Source organism: Fukomys damarensis, unplaced genomic scaffold (genome assembly GCF_012274545.1).
Source record: "Fukomys damarensis isolate Sample0158 unplaced genomic scaffold, DMR_v1.0_HiC HiC_scaffold_37, whole genome shotgun sequence".
NCBI lineage: Eukaryota > Metazoa > Chordata > Mammalia > Rodentia > Bathyergidae > Fukomys > Fukomys damarensis.
Genome location: NW_022900949.1, coordinates 60960915 through 60984861, shown reverse-complemented (window position 1 = coordinate 60984861; position 23947 = coordinate 60960915). Strand labels below are relative to the sequence as shown.

The window sequence follows — 23947 nt, the reverse complement described above, 5'->3', positions numbered from 1 at the left end:
TAAACTAATTAATAACCGTGAAAAAAAAGCAAAGAAACTTTGGCAAGACTCACAAGGTAAAGGAATGAATTTCTTGCTTTTATAAAGTATTACTTTAATAGTTGTCTATAATGGAGAAAATTGGCATGACCAAAGGTCACTTAATACACTAGAAAATAGCTTCTAACTTGACATATGGAAAGAACTCACTCTTGCTTGGTGAGAAAAGCTGTCACTGAAAAAAAAAAGCTAGTTAATGAATAGGAATTATTTTAGATGGGCATTAGTGGATATGGCCTAAAGTGGTGTTTGATTGTAACAGAAAGTACTCAGCCAAGTAGGGTATGAGTAGATCTTGGAACTTCAGAAATCAGTGTGCCTTCCACAGATGTTTGTTGAACATCGGATATATATAGCATCATTCTAGGTGCTAAGAAATGACCCTATCTTCATGAAGTAAAATCTAATAAATAGAAGAGACAGACTTTTAAAAATACACAGTAAGCATATTTTTGGTAATCTTTTTACTTGTTTACTTGTCGCTATATAACTCAATGAGTAGTCCATGCTGCCCAGAAACTCACAGCAGTCCTTCTGCCTCAGCCTCTTGAGTGCTAGAATTATAAGCATGTACTTATTTTTAGTAATTCTTGTAAATTTTTATAATTTCAAAAGAGAAAGTGAGGATACTAGGAAACAAATATTGGATAAGAGCAAGGACAGCAGCTTATACTTGATGTAACAACTGAGAATGATAGATCAGTAAAGTTGTCAGTGGCATGTCAAAAGAGCCTGAGAAAAATACTGTCTTGACTGTCAGCCATGGTATCCCTCACTTTCCATATCCATTTAAATAACTTATCTTGCTAATACTTATCCCTAAACATTTCTCTAAACTGTGTCTATTTTTTTCTTCTGGTTTTTTTTTTCCATTATAGTTAAAGTTTTATTGCTTGCTGCCTGGAGTAACATAAGATCCTTTGTGTTGGTTTCCAACTTCCAGTCTTAGCCCATTCAGATTCATGCTCACTCAACTCCTGCAATGATCTCTCAAAAACAGAAATCTGATCACTCATTTCCTGTCATGTCTTTAATGGATACCCATCCTATGAAGGATAAAGTATAAACTTTCCTAAAGATAGTGGACCCCCTGAGTGCTATAGACTTGTCCTCGTTCTGTCATACTTTTTACATTGTCCTGTTACATATTTTACTGTTTCTTGCATTCCTTTGCCATTGTTTTTCCCTTTGTTCAAAATATGTTGTACCACAAACCCCCATATTTTATGACTAGCTCAGGCATTGTGCCCTTTGCAAAAGTCTTTCAGAGATGCAACACATCCTTTCTACCACTGTGTGCATATCTATCTCCATTAATAAGTTTACTTATTTCCCCATAATTATGTAATTATAACTGACCAGGAAATATTCATTTTTATATTCCAAATGTCCAATAATATAGTCACTCAGTAAATGTTTTTAGGCAAATAAACAATTTGTCTTAAGTTGATCTTTCATATTCTGTAACTATTATGTATACATTTGTTCATATTTAATGTATTTTAATATGCCCCCATCTAGAGAAATTCAGATACACTGATTTAAGCAGATATTGGATCTCACTAATTTGTACATATAATGAGATGTTTATAAGGTCTTTGCTAGCTAGTGGGAACAGTGCCATCTATTGGCTGTTATCCAAATTGTATCCACTATTGTGACTTATTCAGGATTGAGCATAGAGAATTATTGAAAAGTTTATAAACAGACACATCTATAAAATTTTTATCATAAATTTGCACAAGAAAACTACCACATGCATGATGAATGCAAATGAAGTAATTTAATGTAATATCTCAGCAAATGAGAACAATGGCTGTCTTGACACAGCAATAGAAAATTTGTATTTGGCTTTATTTATTCATATCCCAGCTTATTCCTAAAGAAATTATGATAAACTTTATTGATTTATATAAAAATTACCTAAAGGAAAATACAAATGAACATTTGCTCTTGCCATTTTTTAGAAAGAACTGATGCTTTGTAAGTTAGGTAGTATTTTACTTCCAAATATTTTTAAAATTTTTCATGAAATTAGAAAGGTATGAGGGCGGGAAAAAATAAACCAAAAATATCTTTAAACTATGGACAATTGTTTTTAAATGGAAATTCATATCCAGTATGAAAAGCAGTGGTTGTTCTGAGTAACTTGGGTCCCATTATTTTTTAAAGTTCTTGTTATTTATTTTTAATCTTTATTCACTGATAGTGTTTATTTCTGCACCAGAAATTTGACATGTTTAATGAAAGTATAACAGTTAATTTTAATCTACAAAAATAAAACTACACTTGATTTGGCCAGTGTCAAGTGGCTAAGAGCTGCTCTCTGTGATCATGTATAGTTGGTACAGAGTTTTATAGATAGACAAAAAAGATTTGAAATAATAGGCCACCAAAATATTAGTAAGCCTTGCTGTGTTACCAGATTAAAATTTCAAAAATGACATGTTTTCCCTTAAAGTTAAAACAGACATAATTTAAGGTATACAGGATGGGAGAGATACAAGTTTTAAAATATTTTCCTGTATTTTAGTCATATGTGAACTTTCTTTAAAGAAAAAAGTCTTGTTACTTCCTGTTTACCTTATATATTCCAATATTCTGTCGTAATGTTGCTGAATATGCATTTAGGAAACTAGATCTATACTCCTGTCTCTATCTATAGTATCTATACAACTGTCAAAACTAATAATGATGAAATTATAATAGCAATTATATTGAGTAACATGAAACTCTTGCTCATAGTAGGCACTTTGGATAGATAATGTTTATACACACACTTATCTTTAAAATAGCCTCATGAAGTAGACACAATAAAACTCTTCAGTAAGCTACTCCAAGAGAAAGAAAATTTAGGAGTAAAACCCAGGAATTACGAAAGCTTATATTTTAAAATTTTTTAGGTCCAACTTAAAAAGTTATGGAAACATTTTCAGTTACTATCTTCATTTTATAGGCAAGCAGTCTGAGGCATAGATAGGCTATGTGGCTCGTTCTGCATTTCACGGCTAATATTTATCAGCTCTCCAAGTTGAGCCTAGGCATCTAGGCTCCAGAGCCCATGGTTCTAGTATACTGTTATGTTTCAAACAAATCTACTAAGTACACATTAAAAGAAAATGCCTGTATTTGGTGCAATGACACAGCACCAAACCCAATTAGGAACCCAATTATGGCACTGAATTGCACTGCATTGCGAAATATTAAGCTGGGTGTTTATTGGCTTATATTAGTATTCTGTGTTTAGTGTATCACTGAAAAAATATTCTAAAACTTCTCACAGAACACGTGAATCCCTCGAAAACATATCCAAGAGCTCTCCAGCTTCCTGGACTCCAGATGGAAACGCTCTATATTAGAGGTTGTGATAAAGCCAGTAAATGTGTTACATTTTGAGTTTCATGTTAACACAAAGGGACATGGGTGACATTTGAGCATTATGGGTGTACCATAGTATCTCTACGTTTCAGACTTTTTCCTGCTGTTTAGCTCGAGCCATTCTAAATTACCATGTTAAAATAAAACTAAGTTTTATCATAAAAAGTGCTTTGCTGGCATTTCCTCTTCCAGTTATTGCTAATCTCAGGGCCCCCAAATTCTGGGACGGTTTTGAAGAGGCTTGCCTCACATGTGCTCTCAAATACGAATCCTAATAGTTTAAAGGGAAAGTCCTCACTGCTCCTTTTTAAAATATCCTTTTGCCCTGTACAACTGCTGGTCCTAGGTGCTGCACATATGCTAGATACTGTATTTCCCCATTTCCTAGGACGGGTTTCTGTCGGCGCTGGGTAGGGGTCTCTCCTGTCTCTGTCCCTGTCCCTCTGCGTTTGTGTCTCTGTCTCTTCCTCTCTCCTGCAGACCCACCTGTCACTTTCTTGCCTTCCTGCCGCCTCCCCGTTTCTTCTCTCTTTTCCTCCCTCCCTCCTACATCACATTCTGTTAATAGAAGAGGAAGTACCTAAATGCAAGCATTTCTTACCGAGTGTACTTCAGGAACATTATATTAAAAATAGTGATGACTTTTTATGTCTTCCGCTCTCCTTTCCTGGGACTCATGAGATAAGCCTGGGGGTTGAGGAGGGTCTAGGGTGAGACACTGCATCGAAAACAATTGGAGTGATGGATACATATTCTGAACAACGGAAATCACAGATTTGACAACAGCAGCCTATTGACGTTTAGTTTATATGTTTTAACCTGATCTTCCCTGGGGGATAACTTGTCCAGGTTACTTCTCAGTCCAGCACTACATTTCTGATGGCCTGAGGTTACCTAGGCACGCTATGAAATGTGTGAATTTAACATAATTTAAGCTATCTTCATAATGTGGGATGGAGTGGCCAAAACCCTCCCATTTCATGGTGCGGCATAATTTTAATCAAGATAGTATTCTGTTCTATTTAATCATTGAAAATATATATATTCTTCCTCAGTATGTTTTCCTGCAGAGGTGTGTGTTATTGGGAAGAAACCCAGAGCTACTCCACCAGTGAGATAATCCCCAAACGTTTTCATTTATTCATTCATGAAATGAGTGAATGAAAGAGTCTTGCTGAATTGCCCAAGCAGAACTTGAAATTGTGACCCTCCTGCCTTAGCCTCCCACTGTGCTAGATTTGTAGGCGTGCAGCACTATATCTGGCTTAAGTCTTGTTTTTCTTAGGAAATGATGTGAATGCGAAGTTATTTTCACTGTAACTGGTGAGGACAGACAAAATATTGAAAAGAGAGCTTAGATGCTTCAACACTAATAATCCAAATAGAAATTTTTTAACATAACCAATAACTTACTGCCTAAGGGGTATAAGCATTTTCTTATCGGAACAGTTGTTATATGTAATATACATAATCTGACATTACTTGATTTTATTATTTATCCACATGCCTTACTTTAATAAATTATTAAGACTCCTTTGTGTTCCAGATACTGGATCGTACAGATAGATTATAAACTATCTTGGCTTTAGGATTCCACTGCTATTCAGAGCAATAATTCCCAACCTGGCTGATTATCACCTGATCAATATTCTAAAAATCATAAGTCCAGAGATCCTAAAAGCGCACTCTGGACACATTGGTGCATGCCTATAGACCCAGGTATCTGGAGACTGTGGCAAGAAGATCACTTGAAGTCAGGAGCTCAAGATCAGCCTGGGCAACATAGCAAAGACCATGCTTCAAAAACAAGACAAACAACCTCAATAGAAGTTGTAAAGCAATCCATTGCATAGCTTAGTCCTTTGCATCATTCGTAGAGGACTTCTAGCCCCTATAGTCATCTGGCTATTTTCTGCCTTTGCTTTCCAGAAATAGTCTCCTTACTCTATTGCTTCCTGTCACCCAGATCTAAGCCTCTGAAATAAGAATAAAGGACAATTCAAGAGTTATTAACTAACTTTTGTTAGCCAGGTGTGGTGGCGCACGCCTGTAATCCCAGCACTCAGGAGGCTGAGGCAGGTGGATCGCTGTGAGTTGGAGACCAACCTGGGTTACATAGCGAGTTCCTGTTCAGTCTCAACTATGTAGTGAGACCCTGACTCAGAAAAACAAACAAACAAACAAACAAAAAACCACTAACTTATGTTAGCCAATTATTTCTAAAGGAAATAATAAGGTAAGGATGCTTTGGAATCCTCGGTTCAAATGAATTTGAAAAGCATTTACTTAGAACACTAGTTCTTGAATTGTTTTTTGGTCATAGATACCTTTTAGAATCTGATACAAGCTGTAGATTTTCTATCCAGGAAAACGTGAGTGCGTATTATTTCAGGAAACTCCCTGATGCACACATTTGACACCTGCATTAAGTGTTTCTAGCGTTTCCCAAGCCTGTATGCTTGCCCTGCTCTTCATCAGCAGCACTTCTTCCTGTCCCCGCTCCCATCCGCAGCCTCTCCTTCCTTCTTTGTGTTTAGATGTCTTCTGATTTCTCTATGGACACCTCTATTCTTCTCTCTCTTCCTTTCTTAGTTTCTTTCATAGTCTGAGTCAATCTTTCTCTCTTTATCTCTTCTTACCTCCCTAGAAAATGGTATGAAGTACTACTAGTATATATTTTTAAACAATTACGGTATAATTTGCATGATTTTAATTTTATTTGGATACTTCACTTAAAACATTGCAATCATTTTGTATATATTTTAGAAACAAAAGGAAAATAATCACTGCTACCATTTAGATTCAGAATTATTACCATTTTGGTGTATTTCTTTCTAGTCTTGTTTAAAACAGTATGAATACTATTACATATCAGTAATAGTCTATTAAAATTTTTAGAGTCATTGTAGGAAATTCATTTTTTAGGAATCACTCTTGAATTAGAATTTGCATTTTTACACAAGCTACTTCAAATTAATATTGTAATTACTTCCAATAAAATATATAGAATTATATATCTTACCTCTATTCATTGCTGTCATAAGTATTACATCTTTGTACATTATAAACACAAGAATATAGTGTTAGGAGTTTTGCCTTTAGTGAATATTACTTAAAAAATTTAAGAGAAGAAAGTATACCCCCACCATGCTTAACGTTTACTTTCTTATGGGCTATTCACCGTACTCTTCATTCCTTTCCATAGTTCCGGATTAACATTTTGGTATCATTTCTTTTAACCTGAAGGACTTAACTTCAGTTCTTCTTGTTAGTGCAGTTTCATTAGAATAAATTATTTTGGTTTATTTATCTGTGAATGTTTTTAGTTTGTCTTTTTTTTTTTTCATTGAGTTTGTTGGTCCATTTTAGGTATACAGTACAGTCACATTCATCATTGGGATCTTGTACCTTTACCTGACAGATCTTCGTTCTCATTTTTCCCCAACCCCCCCAGCACTCCCTTAACCCCCTCCACCCTTCCCTATTTGCGAAGACTTTGTTTCCATTTTTCCCTTTTCTCATATTTTTCTTGCCTTTATTTCTGAATATGGAATTGTTGCTGGACAGGTATTTTCCCCTCAGCACTTTATGCCATTTTTTTGTCTTCTGGTCTGCATTATTTCTGATTACTCGTATGCTTTGTGAGTGTCATGGTACTTTACCTTAGCTGCTTTCTTCTTTTTGCTTTTGACTATAGAGTCTGACTTCGCCATGCGAGTGCCTTTCCTTTTTCATTTGACTTCTTGGAGATCATTGAGCTTTAGCGATTCTTAAGTTAACATTTCTCACCAAATTTGATATTTTTGGTCATCACTTTGGGTTTGTTTTCTGTCCCCTCCTATCAGTCACTTTTCTCTATCGGGATGTTTTACAGTATCCCCTCGCTAAGGCTACTTGAGTATTTGTCATTTTGTGTTTTGGTTTGGATAATTTTCATCAATCTGTTTGTGTAGACATGGACTTTTTTTTTATTCCAACATTTCAGATCTGTTAATCAACTTATCTAGTGAGTTTTGTTTTGTTTTCATTTTAGTTATTGTATTGGTCAACTGTAGAATGTTCATTTGGTTCTTCATAGTTTCAAAGCACTATTGAGATTCCTTATTTGTTTAGTTAGTTTCATCATACTTTAATTCTTTGAACATATTCACAATAGTTTGAAGTTTTTGCTAAGTCAAATATCTGGAGCAATTTGGAATTGGTGTCGAATTAACTCCTTTTTATTCTTGAGTATGGATTCATAATTTCTTCCCTTTTATCCTAATGCCTAGTGCTTTGGGTTCAAAATTGTAATTAATATGTTTCAATGACTACATTATGGTTTATACTTTTGAGATATGCACTGGTTTTTGTTTGTTTGTTTCAGCGGGTAGTTATCTTTTTGTACTGAAGCTGTGGAATTTGTTGCATCTTCTGCAATTTTCAAGGTTGTTTTGTTTTGTTAAGAGGGCAGTCAATTGTCTTTTCTATACTGAAACTGTAGAATTTGTTTCTTTATGTTAACTGGTGAGGTCTCAGCTTACTTCTTGTTTTTGTTTATTTTTCTTCTATGCTCTTTTAAATATGGTACATTAGAGGCCTCCTCTGTGCTTGTACACTTTAGTGGTCAGTAAATGATGTAGGCAGCAGCCATGTCCAAATGCTTTAGGGCATAAGACTTTACTCTGAGGCTAGATGTATGTGGATGAGGAACACATTCAAATTTGGGTCAAGTGTACAAGTCTCCAGGCTTTCAATTTTCACATGGTTTTCTTTGAATCTACTACATGCATGTAATTTAATATACAGGAGTTTTTGGAGAGTTTATAATCTCAGCCTTCTCTGGCTCTCTGAACTCCCCAATATCTCTATTAAATGTTTACTTGTTCTGCCACTGACTTTGACTCAAGACCTCTGGTAGTAAATCTGTAGAATTTTTGCTGTTCAATCTGTGAGTGAAGTACCCTCAAGAAAGAATATCAAAACTTCTCATTCTTACTTGATGAAATAACCATTTCTTGAGTTACTGTCTGCATTTGGTTGTTTCTGAGCCCTTGAAAACAGTTGCTTTACTATCATTTTATCCAGATTTATGTTTTCTTTGGAGAATCGGTCTTCTGACACATTCTGGCTGCCACCACCAGAAATGAGAATATACTATCGTTAACATTTGAGGATAGTTTCTTTAAAGCTTTGTTCTGTGTATCTGTATTTTAGTACATATTTCACATTAGTTGAATAAAAAATATGATCGTTTGTATCCTACATTTTCAGCAGTAGTATGGTATAACTACTTTTCTATGTCATTAATATTTTTCTTTAAATTTTTTTTAAAACAATTCTTTGAAGCCAGGTATGGTGGCCCAGGCCAGTAATCCTATTACTAGGAGGCTGAGGCAGGAGGATCATTGGGAGTTCAAGGGCAGCCCAGGCTACATAGTGAGTTCAGGGCCAGCCTGAACAACATGGTGAGACTGTCTCCAAAAATTTTAAAAAAAAAAGCTTTTGGCAAAAATGTTTTATTTAAATATTGTACAAATTGTAAAATATTTTAATATAGGAATATTACACCTTAGTGTATCAATATAAAGAAATAAAATCAATTATTTCTCCATTGTTAAAAATTTACTTGTTTTTACTTTCAATCAGTAGCTTTTCTAGATATCTGAACTACTTCTAGATCTTTGTATCTTAAATAATTCCTTTAGGCTAGATTCTTCAAATGAAAATCCTCTGTTAAAGGGTATGAACATTGTTATGTTCTTAATATATAGTTTTTCTGGATGGTAGGCAATTTGGGATCCTTTAAAAATTTTAGCATTGCCATTGTGTTGAACAGATATTACTATATCTTGTTTAAGAGAGTTATCTATCAAGTTCTTTAGTGATGGAGATGCACGTTATTTCCCGATCTTCACTTCTCTAAAGAATGTTTTTGAAATATCTAAATGGTCATAGCTTTTTCATGTTTTAAACGTGTTTTTCTTAATCCCAAATATTTTTCTGAGAATATCAGTACTTTTAGTAATCCTTTCATACACTGTACAAATTTTATAATATCATTAGTAAAATATGGGAATTTTACTTCTTTGGCTGGCATTACCTGTCATTTACATTGCTCTCATTTATATGTTTTCAGAATGACAGAAATTACTACTGGAGAAATCTGAGAGAACTTGACTAGTTGTCTTTTTCCTCTGGGAAATGCTGCTTTTTTCCTTTAAGAATTAGTGATTTTGTTACCAACTTACAGAAACTTTTTGAAATGAAGCTGTTAAGTTTGGGTTAAATTTATTGCTAATAATTTTATCACTGTGTTGCTACGGTATTTGAGTTTGGTGGTGTTGGATATTTTTAATGTAAATTTTACTTATGTATATATTTGCAGGTTGTATTGCTCAGCTTGTTCATTGCTGGGACAGAACACCCAACACCTGCAATTTAAAAGAGGAAACATTTATTTTGGCCTGTGGTTTCAGAAATTTCAGTCTATTATCATCTGACTGATATGGTGAAGGAAAGCTACTCAACTCGAAGCATATGGAAATCAGAGGGTTGGGAACGAACCTAGAGACACAGGTGTCAGGGATCTGATACATGTAGTCTTCACAGTCATGTCCTCATGACCTACTTCTTCCAACTTGGCACCATCTCATAGAGCTTATTCAGTATGAGCTCATCAGTGTGTTCACTGAGGAGGTTAGTGCTTGCACAGTTCGGTCACCTTGCCAGGAGTTTCTTAATACAGTCAAGTTCATAATCAGAGTAATAATCATAGTGGTACTCAAATCAAACCCAAGGTCTTGCACATAGACAAGCACTGAGCTGTATCTGCAGCCCTAAAATTGAATATTTTATATCATCACATCTGTCAGAATTTTTCCTATGTGATTTCTTCTGTTGTTTTTAAGCCCCCAAAAGTAAGCCCTTACCCTAGATGAGTTATTCCCTCCGTGGGACCGGGGATTTAACTCAGGACCTTGTACTTGCGAGGCAGGCATGAGACTACTGAGCTAAATCTTCAGCCTAGGATTGAATTTATAGGCTTGAATCAAATGAAATTGCTGCTTTTATAGTTTAAAAAATTAAACATCAGTATTTCATTTGGTCAGACTTTAGTTTTTTTTGTTGTTGTTGTTTTTTTTAAGGTATGTTCATGGCCAAACACATAAAGAACAAAATGAATGCAAAAAACAATGTTGAATAAAATTACATGTGAAAATTTAGCTGTCATTTTGATACAGTGGTCAGTTTTTTTAAAAAAAGACCCTGTCTCAAAAAAAGTAAAGTGTGAGGTGTGAGTTACTTATATGATAATTTCAGATTGTCATCCCCAAATCACTATATGTATTATTTAGTTGCCCCCGCCCCCTGTTGTTTTTTGGTTTTGGTTTGGTTTTGGTTTTTTGAGACAGGGTCTCACTATGTAGTTGAGACTGACCTGGAACTCACTATGTAGCCCAGGCTGGTCTCAAACTCACAGCAATCCTCCTGCCTCAGCCTCCTGAGTTCTGGGATTACAGGCATGCGCCACCACACCGGGCTAGTTGCCCTTTTATAATGGATATTTTTGAAGGTATTTAAAGCAGCAGTGTTGATTGTATAATTTTATTAGTGTGACAATTTTCATGAATGAAAGTAGGGTTTAATTTGCCTCATTTTTTAGTTCTGCAAGGAGAGGTCCACAGTTACAAGCAAAGAAAAAAAAAGTGATCTAATTGTTTTAGAATGAAAACTCAAGCAATGTATTCATTTCATATACATATATATTATAGATCATATATATATATATTACTTTGGGCAGGAATTCTAAGTTAAGTGTAGCAGCATTACATTAAGAAATAAGTTTCTGCCAATACTTTTTAATTTTTCTGAGGAGACCCATAGTTTTGGGCTTTCCTTAAGAAAAAGTCATGATGATATGATATTATAGAGTGATTTTTTTGTTATACTAATGTTAATTAAAACACCAGAGTTTGATCATCAGTATCATTTTTAGTTGTACTTAAGCCAGTTGTTTGATTCCTGAGTCAAAAGCTAGTATATTTATTCATTATAAATTTTAAATTATGGATTTTTGTTTTGTTCTTACAAATCTGAATCATTTTGTATACATAAATACATCATTTTATAGTCTTCTATAAATGTAACAGCATTTATGGTATTTAATGTGTTTGTAACATTTTAAAAATTGATTACTTTGCTACTTATGTGATGATGTTCAACCATAACTTACTTAATCATTTTCCTTTTGGGAATGCTTTTCTACTTTGAAAAACATAGTAATAAGTATACTTGCATAGATAAGGAAATGAAAGCTCTCAGATTGTACAGTCAAGACTAGAATGCAGTTCTTTTAATCCCCAATCAGTGATTTGCCTATTGCCACTTTCCTTCCCACATTAAACTATTGGAAACATATAAAATGTACTCTCTATACAAATAATCCATCTATAAAATCTCACAGCCTATCATTAGAATTAGTAATTTTCTGCAAGGCTTACAATAAAACAATATAAGTAAACATGTTGTGACCTTTTGTTAATCTGTGTGAATACAGTGGTTCAGACAGGTGGATGCTTGTCTTTCAGGAGTAAATATGCTATGAGAGGCTTTTTCATACTGATTGCTCTTAGGAAAATGGATACATATTGAGGATGTGCTCCTAAGTGAAATACATAAGTCACACATGTAAATACTGGATAGTTTCTCTGGTGTGAATAAACTATAATAGTACATAAGATCCTAATGAGATTACTGACAATGTGAAATAGGAAGAAAGGGGCTAAAGGTGTAGGGAAAGTGGGAAGGGTAGGGGAAAGGCTATAATAAGGGAAAGGAAAAAAATATGAGAAAATGGAAATAAAGTGTTTGTAAAGAGGGAGGTGAGGAGGGGTAAAGGGAGGGCAGGGACAAGGGGAAAAAATGAGAACCAAGACCTGTCATGTAAATAATGAATGTAACTGTACTGTATACCTAAAATGTACCAATAAACTCAATGAGGAAAAAAAAAATACTGGTTGCTCTTGTTGCTGAGCAGGGAAAAAGCTTCCAGAAAGTAAATTTGAAAGAGGCAAAGTGAAGTAACTTCTTTAAGAGATAGAAATTATAACTTGGAACAGAAGATTTTATCAAGAAAATTTAGAACTTATATGACGTCCACAAGCAAAGAAAAATAGACTATTCCAGGCAATTTATTACCATAGAGAATACTACTTGCTTCCCAGCAGTAATGAAATGAGACAAAGAAGTTTAAGAATATAGTAATAGAAATGGATTTCTTGTAAATAACTCTTAAATGTTGCAAAGGACTTACAAAAGGAAGTATTCTTTTAGCCTGATTTTTAAAAAGATCACAAAAGGGACATATGTAATGGTTTAAAATAATATGGCTAATAGACCATCGTGAATAGTTAATATTTATGGACTAAAATGTGTAATGATATCTAAAATTGTGGTAGCAAAATAAAGATTTTAAAGCAGAGTTTTAGAACCAAATGCAGTTTGTTCTTCTATATCACCACATACTGTACTTTAATATAAATGCCATGTCTAGAAACATTTGTGAAATAACTTGTCTTACCTCGAACAACTTTAGAGTTTCCAAGAGGTTTAATATGCAAATAATTGATACACATATAAAGACCCCTAATGGGGGCCTGTAAGTAAATGCTTCTACTTATAGTTTGTTGTTTCTTCCCCTTTGTTTGCTTCATACTTCTAAACTTGCATTAAAATAGCTGCACTTCTTCCATCTCCTTTCTACCTTGGCTTTCCAGAAGAGCAAGTATCTACTTCATGTTTTAGCTTTTATATAAAGCCGATTCCTTCCCAAATTTCCTTTCTTAACTTCTGTTAAAAATGGTTTGGGTATTGATGCTTCAAAGTTGGGACTGGCAATAAAAGAAACTGAGGAGGAACAAGGATACTTATTTATTTTGTTCTCTCATTGGGTTTATTGGTACATTTTAGGGATACAGTACAGTTACATTCATCATTGGGATCTTGTATCTTTACATGCCAGGTCTTGGTTCTCATTTTTTCCCAGTGTCCCAGCCCTCCCTTCACTCCCTCCTCCCTGCCCTATTTACAAATACTTTATTTCCATTTTTTCATTTTCTCATATTTTTCTTTTCCCTTATTTCCTTTCCCCTACCCTTTCCAATTCCCCTATACCTTTAGCCCTTTTCTTCCTATTTCACACATAGGAAAATGGATACATATTGAGGATATACTCCTAAGTGAAATAAATAAGTCACACATTGTATAAATACCGAATAGTGTCTCTGGTGTGAAAAATTATAATTGTACATAAGATCCTAATGGTATCATTGACAAGCATACTTATTTTGAAAGAATAAAGGAAGTCAATAGCACTTTAATAGAGATTTGAATATTCATGAATTGTAAAACCAATTACTACTGTAATCAGACAGTCAGGTGAGGATAGAGAAGAATGGTGGAAGTTCAGCATTTCTAAAACTAAGGATCACTGAGAAGTACCAAGCAGAGGGTTATGCTAGTTAGTGAAAGCAGAGGGAAGAAAATGGATGACATGGTTGAGAGATAGTAACGTGCCAAGATTCTGAAATGTTGGTCCTGAGCATAAAAATGGTGAAAAATAAGGCTAACACAATAACCTGGGAATATTATTAATATCTTTGAAAATTAAAGTGATAAGTTTATGCTTAACTCTGGAAGCAATGAAGAATCAATGAAATATTTAGGGATTGATTTACTTGAAACCTTGCTTTGTGAAGATAACTTTAGCAGCTGTATATAGAATTGAAAGGATAAGTGGAAACAGTGCACCTGTAGTTTAGGTCTGAAATCAGTCATAGTCTAGATCAGGGAATATATATAACAAATATTATAGGATTATGGACAGTGCAGTCTCTACCACAGCTCTCAATTCTGCCTCTCAGAAACAGAGGTAATTTGTAACTAATAAGCATTGCTATCTATTTGTGTGTTATATAAGCAGCACCATTTAGTAGAATATAGAATTGGGTAATTAATATGGGCTCTCAAATAGGCCCTCAAGGGTGGCTATGTCCTTGGATTTAGTTTTACTTCTTTAGACCTCATCTATGAAATGTGTTTATAAAATGACATTTTCTCAAGTTTTTAATTAAGAAAATTAGTTTTAACTAACCCCTTAAACTCTTTAGTGAAAATATTTGATAAAACTCAAGATAAGTTTGCTATTGAGAATGGAATACATGCTTTTTTCTTTCCTTAGTCTTCAAACCGACTTAGTGCCAAGAGCTAGAGATAAGATAAATCTACTTTTGAGTTATTTGTAATATTTCTAGCTTAGACCTTGATCCTAAGAGACAGAATTATAGTAACTGTTAAAATGAAATGTAGCAAGAAATATGATAAGTGCTGATATGTGGCTCGGTCATCATGATTGCATTAAAAAGCAGGATTCAACTGTGAGCTACCTATTTTTAAAATGTTCACATATAAAGATGCTAACAGGTAAAAATGATGAAAAAATAAATACTGGCCTAAAATTCATTGTTGTTAGAATGTCCATCCCTCTCAAATTAATGTGCAGATTGAGTACAATTCCATGCATGATCCTGCTCTGTGGCTTGTGAGGATTTTTGTTTTAAGAAATTTGTAACCTTATTCTAAGAACCAGGAATGCCATTGAGCTAAAAGAGCCAAAATCTCTTAGAAAAAGCAGAAAGAGAAGTTACTCTTCTCAATTTCAAGAGCTAATTTAGTAATAAAGACTGTGTGGTATTGGCATTGAGATTGATATATAGATGTTGACTACAGATTTTGTCTATCCGTGTGCCTGTCTATCTGGATAGATTTAGATTTAACTAATGGTAGCCTTTTCCATAAATGGTGCTAGATTAGTTGAAATGTCATATACCAAAATAAAAGATTAGCAGTGCATATCTTACACATATACAAAAATTTTTTTCATTGAATTTATTGGTACTTTTTTAGGTATACAGTACAGTTACATTTATCATTGGGCTCTTTACATGATATATCTTGGATCTTTTTTTTTCCCCTTGCTGCCCTCCCTTCAGAGCATTTCATAGAGTTAAATGTTAACTATTGAACTATAAATCTTCTATGTGTAAATGTAGAACAAATCTTTGTGGGTTGTGATTGGACAAAGATTTCTTTTTGTTTGTTTGTTTGTACCAGGGATCGAACTTGGGCCCTTGCGCTTGTGAGTCAGGCACTATAACCACAGAGCTAAATCCCCAGCTTTTTTTTTTTTTTTTTTAACAAAGCTTTCTTAGGTACATCACTAATGATTCACAAAAGAAGAAATTGATGGATTGCACTTCATTACAACTTTGGTTGGGTTTTGCGTATAAAATTTGCATGTCTTATATGGGAAAATTAATTTTGATTTAATACAAAGTTCTGGAAACTGAAGAAAACAGGCCAATAAAAACTAGGTAAAAAGCTGGAATAGCATTTTGTCAAGGAAAATATGTAGATAAGAATCACATGAGAAGGTGCTCAACACTATTATTCACTAGAAAAATACAGATTAAAGCCACCTTAGGGTACCACTACACAACTATTAGAATGTTGTAATTTGAAAAACTGTACCAAATATTAAGTAGTATATGGATGATACTGTTATTCACTACTGGTGGAAAATTAAACCACTTTGGAATCAGTCTGATAATTTTTTAAAAGTTAAAAAATCATATATTTATCATATGATCCAGCTATTCTTTTCTAGATAGTTACCCAAGAGAATGAAAGCACATATTTATATAAAGATTTTTAACTTTTTACAGCAGTTAAAAATAATAGTGGAGGAAAAAAGCTGGGAATAATTAGAATATTGACAGGTTAATCATACAGAAATGATGGTATATCCTTGGAATAGAATACTAACCAACAATAAAATGGAATAAACTATTGACAGACCAAAGTGGATAAGTTTCAAAATAATAATGCTGAGTTCAAAAGTCGGATACTTTCAGTCTTCCTATTCTTCTGTCTTTAAAATAGTTGCTGGCAGGTGGAATAGCTTTAACTTCACCAACTTGCAGAATTTCTATAGTGGTGGCTGAAAGTTAGAGAGCTGAATATATGGAGAGGAGGATTAGCAAGTAGGTTAAACAGTTCAGAGTGTAAGATGATTTATGTTAAGGATAGGCTTGTCTTCGCATCTCTTTTTATAAAGTCATGTCTCGAAGGACTGTATTATTTTTGTACTTAAATGTTAGTTTCAGCAGTGTTTTGAGTCTAGGTGTATAATAAATTTATAAGGAACCAAGTTTTTAGGTTAAATAAAATTAGATGAAGAAAGTCAAAGGAAAATTCCAGACGTCGAGCATGATCTTGTCCATCATGAAGCTGACCTAACTTTTGGTTTAATCTTAGAAACTCTTGTGTTTTTTTTTTCTTGTTTGTTTATTTGTTTTTAACTTTATTTTGTTTTTCTTGAAAAAGAGAATACTCTTACCTAAATGCAGGGCTCATGAATGGCACAAAATAGTTATCCCTGGCTGCCAAAGGAAGGGAAGCAAATAGAACATTTCTGAAGAAGCCATAGTAGTAGAAAAACTACGAGCTCCCTCTCTTATCATCAAAGGATTACCATAACTTTCAGCATTTTACAAAATGAGAAGTAAAATTAGGATTAGATTTTCTGGTTTTTGGATGTTATCCTCATTTTTATACTATCATATGTTCTCATACAAAAAGAATACACAACAATCCCTACCTTACTTAACAAGAGGGAAATGGAAACTTCCTGAATGAAAAGAATTTAGCAACATAATGAGAATTTCTAGCCGAACTACAGTTTACTTTAAATGAATTAAAGCTATACAGTATCTGCAATGATTTTGTTATTTTTATTATTATGCCATAAACAATCAGTATTAATTTTAACTCAGACTTTTAAAAAACTTACTGTAAAATGTCATATTTCTTATTGCCCTTTAATGTCAACACCAAAACATGTTTCTAAGGGAACAATGCTTGTATCTTATATATAGTTTTTTTTGTCTAGCTATACACTGCAATAAGTCCCAGACTTAAGAATGAGTTCCAGTCTGAAAGAACATTCGTTAGATTTGTCCATAAATCTGACGTGAGTCTTCTACACCATTGACAGAAATAAACAATGTCTATTGCTGTGCACTTCCTAGCAGTCCTCCACATCAGCACTGCTTTTTCTCTTGCTTGCACACATCCTGGGCTCTGACTGAGCATTGTACTACTGCGCCCTTTTGCATAGAGCATCAGTGTCAGTGTCATTGTCAGTGTGCAGCAGACAAGTGAGCTACTTCTGCAATTTTTTCACATCTGCGAATGTTCCTATGAGAGGTCCATTCAGACCTGTGAAAGTTCGCAACTCAACTGATTTTCATTTGGGGACTTACTAATTTTTATTTAAGTAATATTGTTTCTTAATGAAATAGAGGTTTTTCTACATAGATTCACTTCAGACAGCACAATTGTGATATTGTGCTCTTAAATATGTTTAATTTTTTAAAAATTAATTTTATTAGTACATTTAAGGTATACAATATAATGACATTCATCATGGAAATTTGTACCTTTATATAATCCATCTCAGTTCTTATTTTTTTCCCCCTTCTCCTGCACTCCCTTCAACCCCTCCATCCCTCCCTATCTGCAAAGATTTTGTTTCTACTTTGTAAGGTATAATTTCTGGTTCTGAGTAACATTAATACCATTTACCAATTTTTGATGAAATTCATATTGATCTTACAGTTTTATGCATGTTAAAACTTTAAGTATTTTGGGACTCGAGCCCCAAAGATATTTTCCTTCTAAGACTGATAGTGTGATGAGACTTAACTAAAACTGCATTAGTGTAAAATGTTTTAAAACTTTGTATTATTTATTTAGACAGTAATCAGAATGATGGTGGTAAACGAAGTCAGATTGCTTTCTCTAGATTCCCATATCTAGCCAGGCAAGGTGGCACACACATCTCTAATTCCAGCACGGGGAGGCTGAGTAAGGAGGATCACTGTGAGTTTAAGACCAGCCTGGGATACATAGTGAGTTCAAAGTCAGCCGGCACTACAAAGCAAGACCCTGTCTCAAACAAAGAAATAAAGCAGAAGGGAAAGAAATAAATTCCCATATCTCACTGAGCTATTTTTTTGAACCAAGTAGTTACTGATGCACATAAGCAAGTAGGACCCAGAGTGTTCCAGCCACATGGATATTTTGATGCTTTCCCTTTTCTAAGACAAACAAAAGTCCAGAAACAGTACTATATAGGGTAGTCCTTGAGAAGGATTTAAGGAGTAGGTGACTACAACCCATCTATCCCACATTTATTCAACTTATACTCTGATCACAGTGAAAAAAAAATACTTGCAGGTGCACAAAAATTGAGAACACAGGCTGCATATCTTGTCTAAGAAAAATATATGTGCTGGGATTCTAAGCAAAGTAAAAGTATTTATAAAATGCAGGTTACTGTTAAAAGTCTAGTCAATCTAATATATTTATCCCTATAATTGGAGTTCATATCAATTTTTCTTAAAATTTGGAAAGGTATATCTGTACATACAGAAGTATTTAGAATAGGATCATTCTGGGTCCTTTATTATATATATTGTGGGAATAATTAGAAAACATATTTATTAGCATATTTTTAGGCAGTAACCATCAAGAGTCTTTTTGTTTGTTTTGTTTTTTGAGACAGGGCCTCGTTGTATAGTTCAGCCTGACCTTGAACTCACTGTGTCGTACAGGCTGGCTTCAACCTCATTCATGGTGACCCTCCTGCCTAGTAGGCCTTCTGAGTGCTGAGATTTCAGGTGTGCACTGCCATGCCCAGCTCCATCAAAGTTTTTCCTTAAGAAGCCACTATATTTTTAAGATAGTGGTTATAAATAAGAGGGGGATGGAGCTACTATGAAATGATATTTCATGAGGTGAAAGACTTCACCAATGTTGTTAATATTTTATATGATGTTGAGCACCCAATTTATTTGTATACTTTTTTATGTTTTGATTTTTAATTGTCAAAAATCTCTCTGTGAAATACAAAAAACCCTCCCATGAATTCGCTTAACAAATAAAGTATCTAAGATTTTTATTTCAAAGGACACTTGCTCTTCTAAGGACACTCTGATAAGTATACATTCTAATTCTTAACTTGCTTAGGAGCTGCTAGTCAGAATATCATTTCTTTTTTGCCATTGTAGTCATGTAATATGGCACAAAGTTTCAGGTTTGTAGTATGTGTGGTTAGCAGGTGTCACAAGCTGTCTCTCTCAGGATTGAACCTGGCCCTGAGAATTACTTTCATCTGCCCAGTATTTGTCTTCATCATGACTTACATTTTTGTAAGAATTAACAAATTTTGTAAGATTGCTTGACCACAATCACATGGAGCTAAGTGGTCCTAGTTTTCCATACTCTCTGTGTTCCCTAATACTGATGTTAAAAGTCATTTCCTATTTATCATCATAGCTGTGTTAACTACGTGTCACCTATAATCATTTTAATTTATTATGGTTAGATTATATCCAGCGGATGTTACAGTCTTCTCTTGATATCTGGCTGGTGATATTTTTAATTTGTTCTCATATATTTTCTGTACTTTACAAAGCTTGCTTACATACATTCTCCCTATAAAAACACAATGTAAATTACTCTTCTTTTTATCAATTCCTCCTCTCATATCCAGACTTTTCATTTAATCAATGAAATCTTTCTGAAATATGATTCCTCTTTTCAACCATTTCTGCTTCTACCATACCTTAGGCCTCCATCATCTCATTTGGACCTGTTTAATTGCCCTCTACCTGATCTCTTTGCCGCTAGTCAAATTCCTTTTAGTTCATCCTCAGACATATTGCTGGAATGATATATCAAAGTGCAGATCAGATCATCCTTCTCTTTAAAATCTTCATCTTCTGTGTCACAGATTGACAAACTTTTTCTTTTTCTTTTGCTTTTTTGGTACAGGAGATCAAACTTGGGTTCTTGGCACTTGCAAGGCAGGTGGCGGAACCACTGAGCCAAATCCCCATCCCCTGACAAGCTTTTTCTTAAAGACTCAGGTAGTAGTGGTTATTTTAGACTTTGTTGATTATAAGATTCCTGCTGCCAATACTCTATTCTTGAGTTGAGTTTAAAAGATGCCATAGACAATATGTAAACAAAGACCAAGGGTAAGTTTCAATACACCAGGCTGCTGGGCCAGGGCTATAGTTTGTTAACCTCTGTTCTGTATATGAAAGGCTCTCACTGTCTTCTGACTTATCTCATCTGCCACTCTCATCTTATTTCTTACAGATTTCTTGGAAAATACCGTTCAGATTTTTAAATCTCTTCTGAACACAGCTTATTTTTTCTGTGTTCAAGTTTTTCAATCAGACATTTTTTACAAATAGCAAAATATTCAAATATATTTCATGTTAATTCTGAAATTATTTTTATGTTGTTTAGTTTATTTAGGTTATTTATCTAGTTTCTTGCTGGCATCTTTAAAAATATATAATAAATAGCCTTAGCTTTTGAGACTTAAAGAGGTCTGTTTTTGACAGACCTTTTAGAAAAGTGATAACCTTGATACAATGTTATAGTTTGGATACCATTAATGATACATCATCTGAAAATGTCAGAATGAAGTTTTTGGTAGGAAATAGTTTAGTTTCAATCTTTTAAACCATATTGAATGAAGGCTCACTGAGAGAACAATTTTAGGACCATTAGTGGAAAGTAAAAAATGTGAGTTACATTTTATCCTATCTTCTTCACCATAGCTCCTTTCAAATTCAGTTAAAAAAGCAGAAATTTTTATTTGGTTTTAGGGTGTGCCTTACCTGAGTTAAGAGACTTCAAGTTGCTACTGTATTTCAATTCTAGCAATCACTCACATTTTTCCACATACAAAGGAAAATAATTACTTGAGAATGTGTCATTAGTTGTAATGTTAGCTTTATTATTAAATCAGCAGTTATTTATGTTGTTACTGGTTGGAATAATGTATAGAAAATAAACTCTTTCATTAAAGAAAAGAATTTCAAATCCAGGGTTTTAGCTCAGTGGTTCTGCCTCCTGCCACACAAGCACAAGATCCCAGAGTTCGGTCCCCAGTACCAAAGGAAAGAAGGACCGGGGACAGGGGAGAGGGGACAGGGGAGAGGGAGAGGGAGAAAAGAAGGAGCTTCATTCTTTAATCTTATTTGATGAAAAATGTGATTTGACAATGGTTAGCAGTAGATTGTTAGTACTACTGTGATTGAATTTTAAGGTTAAATGGTTATTAATGTTGATTGTGCTAACGTTCTCTAAATTTTTCATACATAACAGTGCATTAATTTAAAGCTCCAGTGCTTGCTTCAGTAGCACATATAATTATTTAAAGCTCTGCTTATTAGAACTGACCTATAAATGTTTTATGATTGAATTTTAGCCACCAGCTGAACAGGCCAAAGCCAGACTACAGCTAGTTCTTGAAGCTGCTGGTAAGTGTTGATATGCTTTTATTAAGTGAAAAAGTGAATCCTAGGCTTGTAGCACACCTATAGGTGAGTCAAAGAAAATATTCCTATTTTTATTAATCCTCAAAAATGTGTAAGATATGGATGATATCATGTATTACCTGAAATATATATTACTGTAGTATATGCTAAGTGATCATTCTTTGTACTTTTATTGATAAATTTGTGTATATTTTTAATTTTTGTTTGATGAAGTCAAATTTAGTGATTGTATCTTTAATGGCTGTGCTTTTGGTGGTGTGTATTTTTTTACTCAACCTACATGATTTTCTTCTATGTTTTCTTATAGTTTTACATTTTGTATTTAAGACTGTAAATCATGTTTTTTTTTCTGTAGAAGGTATAATAATGAGGTTAAGGTTTTCCTTGTTTTAGAGGAAGTGAAGTCAGTGTCAATAATCAATAATAATTCCTTCAGTTATTTTGGACTAACTCTTTGGGGTATATGTTCTACAGACCTTGTGCTTGAGAGGCATGTGTAGTACCACTAAGCTAAATCCTCAGCCCTCATACCACCTAATCTTAAAATGCTATAGGTTTTATTTTGTAGAGGTATAATAATGGTATGTCTTTGATTTTAGATATGTTCATTTTCATGTAGGCATCAATTTACCTGTTAAAAAATGTCTAAGATCCAAAATTTTTAAAAATACTGATATTTTACTTTATGTGCTTTAAATCTTAATGTGCTTTAAAAATATATGTAATTTATTCAAATAAATAAGTTGTCAGGAATAGGACATATTTCTTAAAATTATCCACTTTTGAAGATTCACAAAGGGATAATTTTTGGCTGGAAAAAAATGAGATTCTGTTTTAACCTCAAAGGTAATTTGAGACCATCAACTGATAGTGTCTGTTGAGAAGTACTTGTGTGCCTATTGATTCAAGGATCTCTAGCATTAGTTCTTTATAAAGAACAAAGTATTCATAATCAAAGGATTGGGAACACCAGTATGAATGATCTATACTACTTTCTTGAACCACTAATATAAGTAAATTACCATGGAGGTGTAAAAAGTGATATGTATTTTAATTGTTACTTTGAATCTTTGTAAATCTTCAATATGGCTTTAAATATCACTTATTCATTTCATTTTTTAATTGCATAGAAAATGATTTATTAAAATTTTGCTTGGCATTGAATTTTTCATATTTTAACTCAAATTGAACATGCTTAAAAGCTATATGATTCTCATTTACATAATTTGCATTCATTCTTCAGTAGCATTTTGCATTGAAAAAATATTTCTCGTTCATAATTTGAACATTAACAAACTAACTCTTTAAAGAAAACGTTTATGTTGCCTAGTCCAGGAGATATTTGTTTCCCTTAATACAATTTAAATAATTTTATTTCAGTTTTATAGTTTTCATTCTTTTAATATGACTTTGAAACATTATAAAATAAGTCTAAGTCAAACGTCAGAATACGTAGCTTTCTTATATCTCTTCTAGTTGTCATCCCTTGTTGTTTTTTAAAATTTAGCATTCTAAATTTTAGCAAGGGTAAAGAGTAGGTTCAAAATTTGACATTCAAACTTATGACAGTTTTCGGGGCCTAGGATTTATCTCAGTGGTTCCGCTGCTTTCCTTGCAAGTGCAAGGTCCAGAGTTCCATCCCCAATACCCCCAAAAAACCAAAAAACTTATGACAGTTTTCAAATTAAAAACTTACTTTGGCCTTGATAACAAAGGATAAATTTCGTTAAAATGGGTAGCATTGTTTAGTCATTTAACTTGTTAAACATTCACCTCTACAATTTTTTTCTCACCAGTATCAATATAATGAACATCTTATATATTGTGCATTCCCTATTTTAGATTATTTTTTTGGCATTGATTGCTATAGAAATGAGTTTATGAGGTTAGTGAGCATTAATATTTTGAAAGCCTTTTATACATTTGTACTAAATTGTTTCATGAAAACATTGTTACTTTTCATTTCCACTAGTTCTGTAATTATTTTTACCAGACTGTGCTTTTTGATACTTTTCCATGCATATATTGTTTTAAATATGATGTAATATATTATACCCCTTTGAAAAACC

The 23947-nt window shown here is 33.6% G+C and overlaps 1 protein-coding gene across 5 annotated transcripts in view; it reads left to right on the top strand.

Moving 5' to 3' along the window:
* Rsrc1 (arginine and serine rich coiled-coil 1) overlaps positions 1-23947 on the top strand; it is a 311683-nt gene that overhangs the window by 187932 nt on the left and 99804 nt on the right. For all 5 annotated transcript variants that reach the window (XM_033759709.1, XM_033759708.1, XM_033759711.1 and 2 more), the window contains exon 6: positions 21809-21860. In XM_033759709.1, the coding sequence (XP_033615600.1) occupies positions 21809-21860 (52 nt within the window). The remainder of the gene's footprint in view (positions 1-21808; positions 21861-23947) is intronic.